At 44.1% G+C, this 11075-nt stretch overlaps 1 protein-coding gene across 1 annotated transcript in view; it reads right to left on the bottom strand.

The window, feature by feature from the left end:
• SLC30A7 (solute carrier family 30 (zinc transporter), member 7) overlaps positions 1 to 11075 on the bottom strand; it is a 42024-nt gene that overhangs the window by 29569 nt on the left and 1380 nt on the right. The window contains exons 3-4 of the mRNA XM_015407748.1: positions 9352 to 9465; positions 3601 to 3688 (exon numbers count right to left, since the gene is read on the bottom strand). Coding sequence (XP_015263234.1) covers positions 3601 to 3688; positions 9352 to 9465 — 202 coding nt within the window. The remainder of the gene's footprint in view (positions 1 to 3600; positions 3689 to 9351; positions 9466 to 11075) is intronic.

Below are 11075 nucleotides of genomic sequence, written 5' to 3'. Positions count from 1 at the left end.
ATATTGGTGCCGTATTTTGCACAGCATCATTTCGTTTAAATATAAACACTACAAACGGTGGTCTGCGGCTACCCTTCTGATGGCTCACAAGAGCACTGCAACTCCTAAATGTTAACCAATGAGAATGAACTGTTGCATATCAGAGCAGCCAAACCTGACCCACACCTTGAGTAATCACAGCCCCTTTGACCAGTGCAACCACACGAAGTAAACATCACAAACAGATAACCAAGAAATACATTCTGAGAGTTTCCCCAGGATCTGAGAAGGACCTTTTACATCACCATCAGGGAAGATTCTGCAGATTGTTTCCTGGAAAATTAGCTCTCAATCAGAAGCTTAGAAGCCAGAGTATTTCCAGTTTTCGTCCCATCACACAATGCTATTCGTATCTTTTTTAAAAGCCTGAGCTTTTTTCTCCTTCTGTATTTTTAACTGTCTTTAAAAGAAATATTGTGTTGTGCTCACAGCAGAATTGACAATGAATGTTTCTTTTCAGTGGATACAGGGTATCTTGGTGAAGGTTACTCCTCCCACACGCACCATTGACATGGCTATGTAAATCAGACACAGTTGTAATGCCATCCCTTCTGTGATGAGGGGCTCCTGCCCAGTTTGGGGATACAGTGCAGCAGAAACTATTCCAAATAAAACAGGATTACCAGATTGCAAAAAGAAATGCTTTCAGGGTCCCAAACTGATTCAACTAACAAATCAGCTGAGAAGGAAGGGTAGGACAGGAAAAATGGTCATCCTCAGGACTTTAGCTGGAACCCCTGGGCCCTGGAAGGCTAACCACCCAATCCTACCTCAGCAACAGTACAATCCAAGGGAGTCAGAATACCCTCTACCTGCCAATGAGAAGAAACATTCATGATGTCAGATGCTCCCCACCCCCAACAATGTAGAAAGGTATAATTGTGAGGGATGTTGAACAGCAGCCTCCACATCCTTGGCAGGGAATCTCACTGCTAGAAAATATGGAGGAAGAATTTGCTGAAGCCATCTGCCTCCCAAGAGCACCAGCAGAGATGATGGCAGCATCCCTTCTGGAATGGTACACAAAGGAAGAGATGGATAACCAAACAGCCACTCTGCGGATGTCTTCCGGAGGGAAATTGATATGAAAGCAATAGAAACTGCAGCTTCTCTAGTGGAATGGGCAGAAATCCTACCAGGTGTAGCGTACATTGGGCCGTGTATCTGAACATATATATGGCTTAAATCTATTTTCCTGTGGTAACTTTGGATCCCTTCCTTATATACATACTGGACAGTTGGAGAAGTAGAGTTCACTTCAGAAGGAAGTGAGGGTTCAGGTCTGAGTACCACCAGGTCTTTGTGGAATACATCTAGCTCATACCTGGTGGAATGAGTACTCCATTCTAAGGCGCTTTAGGCCACTTTCACGGCAATTAAGAAGGCAACCTTAAAGGAATGAATCCTGGGGGATGCACATTCACGAGTTCAAAGGGCTCCTACAACAGAACTACCAGGAGCATATGAAGGTCCCCGATAAGGAATCACTTGATGAGGAAGGGCCTCATCAAAAAGCGGATGGAGAACAGAGAGGTACCTTTCCTGCTCACCAAGATGGAAAGAGTTGCAGCTCTACTCATGCGTGCTTTGGGATGCAAATTCTAATTTACAACGGTGTGCGGGAAAATCAAGGAACTCTGCCACTCTTATTTAATTTATTTACTTCATTCATACCCCACCTTTCCCCCCAGTGGGGACCCTAACTGGCCCAAGGTCATCCAGCAGGCTGCCATGGCACAAATGGGGAATCAAATCTGGATCTTCAAGATACCAGTCCGACATTCTTAACCACTACACCGGCTCTCTACACCAGTGAAGTGCGGCTGGCCACATGGTCCTGTCGACTGTGGCAGGATGCAGTCACCTAGCTGTGACCGCTTTATTCCTCTGAACCCACATGCCTGGGAAGAGCTGAAAAGGACACAACTAAGCTTCTATGTCTATTCCAGCACCTTCTACAGCCTCTGAAATCTCTAGGCTTAAACTGCTGTTTAAAAGGAACAGGCTTTTCCTTTTTTTGCACAGAAAAGTGGAGAGGGGGTTCAAGGAACAATCTTCTTGCCCTCTGATTTGAGTCTACATCTTTTAAAGACTCTCCAAAGATGTGACCACCCACTTGAGAAAGTAATCACTAGTCTTAGCCTTAGAGACTTAGCAGCCACACTCCATTATTTCCACCACAGATTTAGTCTGATCACAATGTGAAAATAATACGTACTTTATAAAAACTTGTATTCATATAGTTAGCAAACAGCCTTGGATGCTTTATTTAAACTTTTGCACAGAACTAAAATTTCCCGTGATGTACGTTCTAGGGAGCACTTTCAACCAAATTATTGAAACCGTGGCAAAAGTAGAGGTGGGTGAGGCAGTCATCCCCAGGACTCAAACTCGGGGACCCATGGAAATTGAAGAAAAGAAGCTCACTGAAAGCTGGACCATGATGCCAGAAACCAATAGCTATGGAGGCCTTGATTGAAAGGACAGATAAGATGTGATGCTGTTGTTCGCAGAATAATCTCTTCACCCCTTGTGCTTGACTGGTATTCTAATGGCATTAAAAGGACAAGGTGAAAAACACTTCAGCTGAAGTGTACCAGAGGAAGGTTCCAGAAGTTTCTGGAGATGGATCCAGAGATTCACTTCAGCAAGGATCCTAAATCTTCCCTGCTTTCCACTCCTCTCAACATTCTCTTCCAACACTAAGGAAGTTGATTCCCAGAGTCACAGAATCTGCATGAAGGAGCAGCCACAAGGGCTAGCATACTGCAGAGAGGAGGGGGAGAAAGCACTCCCCCTTCTGACGGAGCAGCACCTTTCACTAACCGATTGCTGTATCCAAACACTTGTCTCTTCACCAAACTACTCACCCTCTTCTACATCAGGTGAGATAAGGGACTGAACCTCTTGTGGTAGTGAAGTACAACACAAAGAGTAGTTAATCCATAGCTTCAGTCCACCTAATAGTCTGAATGCACTGCTCTATGCAAAATTGAGCAGCTCTGTCCCTTACACCCAACCTTTGAAGCCTCAAGACTGGATACCAAGGCAGGAAGATCATTATTCTTTTCTTCCTTGAATAGGATTATTATGATGATGATGATTCCTGTGGCATAAGAAAGGATTCTAGCTTTTTCCACCTTTTTCTAACATAAAAACAGAGATGCTGAAATCTCCCTGCTATTACGGAGCAAATAGGACTGGACTTGGGAGGGGGTTTCCTCCCGCCAGAAAACATGACAATCGTAATTAATACAGCCTACCTGTGGGGCAACTGGGAGTAGTAGCACTTACCAGAACAACCTTCTCCACTGACCACTATCACACTGGTTTCAAGACAGCAGAGATAAAGTGCAATTTATACCTTATAATATAGTACTGAAGTAACTAGTACGCACAACACCAACACAAAATGGTTCATTCTCTCCCTCAGTTATACTAATTTTGAATGAGAGTCACCTATTTTTTTGGTTAAAGATAAGCATATCACATAACATGCATCAGAGGAGCTGGATAAATTCATTAAATCAAGAAAAGGTTATCACTGGCTTTGTAACATACCTCAACACCTTCAGAGAAAATGAAGAATGCTGTGAAGATCAGAAACAGACCATTTACAAAACCAGCTAGAACTTCTGCTCGAACATACCTAGGAAAATAAAGAAAAGCAGGTATTAACTGGCATTGTGCATTACTTACAAATTGTATACTATTGTATGTAAGCCATCCCGTGTTTTCTTTCAAAAGCTCGACAGCAACAGGAACCTCGATGTTTGCTGTTTTAAGATTTTTAAAATAAAAAACTGAAGCTTCAACCAAAGGTTATCCTATGCATTGACCTCTCATAAAGAGCCAACTCAAATACAGTATACTTCCTCCACACAAGGACTGTACCCTATGTCTAATTCTGAACTGGGACCTCAGCGTTTGGATCATTAAACATGCATATTGGGGTCAAGTACAGAGATGTCTGAAAAAACCTGAGTCAGCACCCAGGCTTGCACAAAAATACAAACGAACAAAAAATGAACGTATAAGGTAAAAAAGATTTTGTGAAACTATGTCACGATTATCTTGGATGTCAAACAGCTCAAAACAGCCAAAGCAGGTGGAAAACATTGCTGTTAACTAGTATGAGGTAAAGGAAGGAGCAGCTGCCTGCTGCCATGTGATCCTGGCAGGTGGGGTAGGAGGAAAAATGGAAGCCATCAGGTGAGCCAGGCAGGTGGCCTGGACAGTGAGTGGGTAGCCCAAAGTGTGGACAAGTAGGATGGGATTTTCCAGTATCTCCACTTGTGATTTCAAATTTCTCACTGGAGACCCTTATTTTTTATTTATTTATTTATTTATATCTTCGATTTGTATACCGCCCTTTACCCGAGGGTCTCTGGGCGGTTTACAGGTATATGGCCTAAGTGCCTAATTAGTTCCTATCCTAGGGCCACAATTCGACTGGGGAAGGGGCTACCTATCAACACCCGAGCGGCGCGGTCCTGTTGTATTCCACAGGCGGGAATTGTATCTTCCTGGCGCCTTAGGATGGGTCAACGACATCTCCCGGGAGGCTCCTGATGGACTCCTCTGGCACGCAGCAGCTCCCGATTGCAGTTCCAGCCTTTGTCCCTTAGGCTCCGCCGCACTGCATCATCACGCCGTCGCGCCACTGTAGCTCCGCCTCCATCCAGTCTCCGTCGCCGCCACATCCACGGGTCGCCTCTCCTCCACCGTCGTATCGCTGCCGCTGCCGCCGCCAACACTCCTGGCACACACCATCAGGAGGGAGGGTGCCCCCTGCCAACCTAGGGCAGGTACCCATTTGTCTACTTGTGGTTACGCTTTCGAGCCGCTGGGTGGGCGGGAGCTGGGACTTGGGCCGGGAGCTCACCCCGGCCGCAGTGGGTCTCGAACAGCCATAGTGGCTGTTCACTAGTGTTATTAATGCAGGTGTTGAACTGCCTGCGCCACCGCTCCCCTTGGCTACATATTAGTCTTCTGCTGGGTGACCAGCTTGTTAAGCCTATGTAGCCAGGGCCTGTCCAATCAATGCGCTTGGGGGCCAGAACCTCAGATATAACATTACCCAAAGTATAACATGGCCAGAGAAGCCAGCTTCCCAAAACGAGCAACTCATTCTCACCCACTCCAGCTGGAAAACTGGCAATCTCCCCAAAGGCTTCTGCCATAAGCCTCTCAGGCAAGCTTTCATTTTCCAGTATTTCCATTTAAAATACTTATATTTCAGCTCTCTCCCACTCCTGGCCTCCAAGGTGGCTTACAACAAAAGTTTAACACGGTACGCTACAGAGATGTTCTGTTAAAAGTTTTAGCTGATGCCCAAATTATAGGATTGTGGGGTGCTTAAAAAATACACTTCTGAGGGTTTTCATTAGCATGGATACAACGAATCACAAGGAAGGTAACCTGGCAACCTCAAGTGGAGGCACTCAGAGCAGGGCCTTGACATACAGTACGTGCGGGGCTGGCTGTCCTTCAACGCTAGCAACACAGCATCTATGGTATTAAGATCTGAAGCAGCATTTTGAAGTGTGCCCAGAAAAAAAATTGCCAGTTGGTGCAGATCTTTAAACACTGACAATGTTTCAGAACAGGTCCCAGTGAATATTTTCACTATTTCAAACCAACTGAGGATTCTGAACATTTTTCATAGGCATACATAAAATAACACATTGTGGTCATTCGACGTTACCAAGGCACGCATGAATGTGGCAAGGTCACACTCTCTCAGGAAGGACTGCAGTCAATTCACCATCCAAAACTAATAAAGGACATTCTGGGCTATCTTTACCGCTATTTGCACTGGTGGAGCTAACAACACCCCTGGACACAAAACTGATCTTCTACAGGGAGTGCAGCTTCATATGGAATAGGCTAAATACCAACACTTTGATTAATCATGCTAAGAGAACCTCAGTCCTGTGTGGATTAAACTTCAGTTTATTAGTCTCCATCCTGTCAATTACCGAGCACCCACAGCCTCACCTTATTTAGACAAAATGGAGAAATGCAGCTGGGTGTCACCAGCTTGTTTAAGGCGATCCCCTCAAATCCCCAAATGTCCTCCCCCGGCAGACCTTATGCAAGTGTTAAATAACAAGATGGGGTCTTGCGGCACAAATGCCATGGACAAACTAACAAACCAGAGCAAATGGAACCAGAATGTCATACCTCCAATTTACATTCTACACCGGCACTCCAGAAAGATACTCAGTTTAGTGCCACCAGTATGATTACTGCAGTCCAGAATCCAGACTGATTATCTACAGGGAGAATGCCTAGAATTTAGTAGAAGCAGAGGCTTTGAACATCGCTTTTACTCTAAGCAAGGTAGTTTGGAAGCAGGCAGAAAAGATCAGAGCTTGCCTGTTACTTCTCACCATGTCCTGCACGGAGCCCTCCCAAGGAAGGAGGTAGTACCGGAGACCTCCAGGCCAAGCCTCCTGCCTCCTGATGGTAGGGCTCTAGTCAGTCAAGTCAGAAACAACACACAATTTGAGTACTTCTTCTCAAGTGACCCTGCCAATGGCCCAGCTTACACGATATGGATTCTCACTAGGCATACCTTTCTCCAAGCGAGTTCTTGGTGAGAGGACTGCCTGCCAGACTGAGAAAACTGAGAAACTGCTGAAGGTGTGAGATGCTGCCTGCCCAGTGACAATTTTTAGAATTATCCAGTCACAGAGCTGAAGTCAGTCATCTAGTCCAGGCCCTCTGGCAAAAGACTGGTAGTATTGTCTACCTATGAGCCACTGCACGGGCAAACTGAACACACCATCATCTAAAGCTATTCCTCTCACCAAAGCCTACTCTGATATTTCTTTACACCCACCTTTTTCCAGCACAGAACGCTACTAGCAGACTAAGAAAATGACGCCTCTGTCTGAAACCACGCATGCCAGTTAATATGCCAATAAAACAGAAGAGGTTATTTGATCTACGCACATCATTCTCATACCCTGCCACAAAGGGAACTGAGGCATACAGAATCAAAATTTAAAAAATATGCTCACAAGCATATAAATGCAGTCTCTATAGAGAATGAACATTAACATCCATGTATACTTTACGCCTGTTCCTACAATACAGAACTGTATTTTTGCTACTGATACATACAAGCAGAATACCAAGATTAACATACCAAAGTATATAAGCCACAAAGTATGCCAGCCTAAGAATATTAAGAAGCTTAGCAAGAAAATCAAACACAACTTGAAAACCACTAGCATGCGAAGGAAACATGAGCCCCATTACCAGCCACAAAAGCATAGCATGCATCTTCTCCTTAAGCTAGTTTATAAGAAAGACCAAATAATAATGCAACTCTTATTTTATAAAAATCAGGAACTCCACAATCCCACTGGCAGACCTTTCAAGCAGGTTACATGCATACTAAATATGTACCCCACACACAGCAGCCTTAGCTTCTTGAATGGCACTGTTCAAAATCACAAAAGCCAAAGGGTGGTCATTGGGGAACAGCTGTCCCGAAGGCACCCACTAGTTTGCGGAGTGCCCCAAGGAACGGTGCTTTCCCCAGTGTTATTTAACATCTATATGTGCCCCCTTTCCCAGATTGCCCGGAGCCATGGGCTGGGGTGTCACCAATATGCAGACAACACCCAGCTCTATCTGTTGTTGGGCGGCCAGTCTGACTCTAGTCCAGAAGATCTGGACCAGGCATTGAAAGCTGTGGCTGGCTGGCTTAGACTGAGTCAACTGAAATTGAATCTGATGAAGACAGAGGTTCTGTGCCTGAGTCAGAGCAGTCCAAGGGTAGGGATCCCACTCCTGACATTCGATGGGGCGCCGTTAGCACCAGTGCCGGAGGTTAGGAATTTGAGAGTGCTCCTGGATGCCTCCTTAACGATGGAGGCCCAGGTAGCAGCCACTGCAAAGTCAGCCTTTTATCATCTTCGGCTTATTAGGCAGCTGGTTCCTTTCCTCAAACGCAATGACCTGGCAACAGTGATCCATGCAACGGTCACCTCGAGACTGGATTACTTTAATGCTCTCTACATGGGGCTGCCCTTGTCCCAAATCGGGAAGTTGCAGCTGGTGCAGAATGCAGCAGCCAGGCTGCTGTTGGGCCTCCCTATGCGGGAGCACATCCAGCCTACACTAAAAGCACTGCACTGGCTACCTAAAGGTAAAGGTTCCCTTGCTCGAAAGCCAGTCGAGTCCGACTCTAGGGTTGCGGTGCTCATCTCCGTTTCAAAGCCGAAGAGCCAGCGCTGTCCGAAGACGTTTCCGTGGTCATGTGGCCAGCATGACTAAACACCAAGGCGCACAGAACGCTGTTACCTTCCCACTGAAGTGGTCCCTATTTATCTACTTGCAATTTCTTGCTTTCGAACTGCTAGGTTGGCAGGAGCTGGAACTAGAGACAGGAGCTCACTCTGTCATGCGGCAACGTGGGTCTCAAACTGCTGAACTACTGACCTTCCACAGCCTGCAGTTCAGTGTCTTGACCACTGGCTACCTACAGCATACCAAATTCAGTTTAAGGTGCTGGTTCATACCTTGAAAACCCTATATGGTCAGGGGCCTAAATACCTAAGGGACCGCCTTTCTCCACATGTTCCCCAGAGAGCACTACGATCGAGGTCCCTAAACCGTCTGGCCTTTCCAGGCCCCTGGGAAGCCAGGCTGGCTGTGATGAGGGCCAGGGCCCTCCCGCACAACATCAGGCTATTCCACCAGGCCTTTGATTAGGGAGCCGTACCCAATAAACTGAGGCCCTAGCCCCAATATTAATATTAACATCATTATTAACAGCCTGATATAACTCCAGTCTATGATGTTAGCTGACTGCATGCCTATGTTAGATGCTGTTAATGCCCGCCATCATTTATGAATTACACTAGCACTTATGCTATGTTTCATAACTATATTGTTGTGATTTTATTCAATTTTTTTCTTTTAGTTGTTCAATACATTTTATGTAAGCTGCCCTGAGCCTGCCCTAGCAGGGAGGGCGGGATATAAATTAAATAAATAAATACTAAACATACCCATGTCATCAACCATCAACAAAACAGCATGACACAATTCATCTAGCAATATTTCATTAGTATCAAGAAAGAAAAGTTTCTCAAGTATACAAGATTTTGCCTTCTTTACAAGAAGGATCTCTTAAATTTACCTTAGTTCAAATTAAAGTATTTGTCGCCTAACCAGCTTTAATGGAACTACTAGCTGCAATACTGCTTTGCCAATGTACTGTAACAAAACTGTACAAGATATAACATATTGGTTTCTTGGAACATCTATATTCCACCAGCTGAAATTTCTTACCCATAGGAGAAAGCATCGTTTGATCTCCACTTTGAAATAACTGAAGCTGCCAGTCCAGCTAACAGAGCAGTACAGTCAAAAAACATGTGAAACGAATCTGATATTAAACCTAAACTGGAAAAACAAAGGGGAAAAAATTGTTAGGTGCAGAAACGACAGCAAATTCATTGGAAATCAAAGAAATGTAATTATATTTGCAATACCAGTGTATGATGGCCTGACCAAATGACAGCATCCTCCAGAGCTGTAAACAACCCCTTTAGAAATTCAAATAATGTATGCTGCATTACTGATACGGCTGCACTCACAGCATTTTCCTGGCTTATCCTCATAAATGAATCAGAGTTTGTCTGTGACTCCTGAATATACCTTCTGCTATCATATTTCTCTGGCCTCACCATATCAATCTCTATTCTTTCTGCCTACTTTAAAAGTGTGCCTTATGCTCTTGCAGGCTATTTGCTATTTATAGCTGCTCTAAGTGTTACTCTGAAGATACTTCTGCTGCTAATAATTTTATGAGCCACCCCAAAGTGAAGTGAAGCAATGCCAGGTGAGCCTGCCGATGACCTGTTTGTGCAGGCAATAGACAGGCAAGCAAATAAATATATGGACCAGGCAGCAATAACACTTCATCCTCATCTTAATAGTCAGATACTGGGTTTTGTTTCAAAGGTTGAGTGTATGTGTATTATACATACAAAAATATTATTAATTTCATAAGGTTTCTACATAATAATAATCTCTATGCCAGAGAGACGGAGTATACAAGTCTAGGGGCTTGCAAGGCTTAGTGCTGTCACAATTAAAAATGTCTTATATATGAATTCAGCCACTGAGCATTCTTTTTGCAACATAAGCAGAGAACCAAATGTGGCCTCAAGCCCTTTCTATGATGTTTCATACACAGAGATCATCAAAGAGTTCAAGAAGTCACATGAGATGCAGCCCTTAATGGACACTAAAAGCAGTATGTCAAGATTTTAACTTTAGAAACTAAAGCTATTATTAGAGTCAGCTATGACTCTAAGAATAGATAACAATATGAATGAAAGACCTTGCTGGCATAAGTATTTTGCTTTGAGTTTCTGCTAGGATACAAGGACACAACTTCACAAGAAACAAGGCATCAGAATTTAACAGCTGCTATCAACAAATAACATTTTACATAAGAACGCAAATCTGCAAGGAAGATTTCCAGTGACCATGGAAATCCATTTCAGTAAACTTATGACTGTATAAGAGGTTAAGCCTTTATGAAATGTCTCAGGAAATAACAATACATTTATATCTTTCTACATTTTGCCTGCAGCAACCTTTAATATATTAAAGTTTCCTTATCCCTCCTGCCCTATTTCTGCATAAAATCCAACACAGCAGGCCTTGCCACTATTTACAGTTTCATAGATATCAAGCCAAAAGTCCACCCCAGAAACACTGAATCTGCCAAATCCTATACTCAGAAGTCATGACGCAAACAGCACCTTGGCCAACACCAGTTAAGGTAAAGGACCACATTAGCTTCTGCAAAACCTACATCAGCTTTCTTCTATTAGCCAAAGACTTTCCTTCTTGAAGAAGAAAATCTGCACTTACCTCACTTCTCTTATCCTAAAAACAAAACTATTCTCACCGAAAAGATTGCCTTCAGAAAAAGTACACAAACAGTTAATCCCCTAAAACAACCTGTCCCAGGGAGAGCATCAGCCAAACCGATCCAATCC

This window comes from Gekko japonicus, unplaced genomic scaffold (assembly GCF_001447785.1).
Source record: "Gekko japonicus isolate JY-2015 unplaced genomic scaffold, Gekko_japonicus_V1.1 scaffold2204, whole genome shotgun sequence".
Lineage (NCBI taxonomy): Eukaryota > Metazoa > Chordata > Lepidosauria > Squamata > Gekkonidae > Gekko > Gekko japonicus.
Note: the sequence above shows the minus strand (reverse complement) of the source record. Positions and strands in the feature narration are given on the sequence as shown.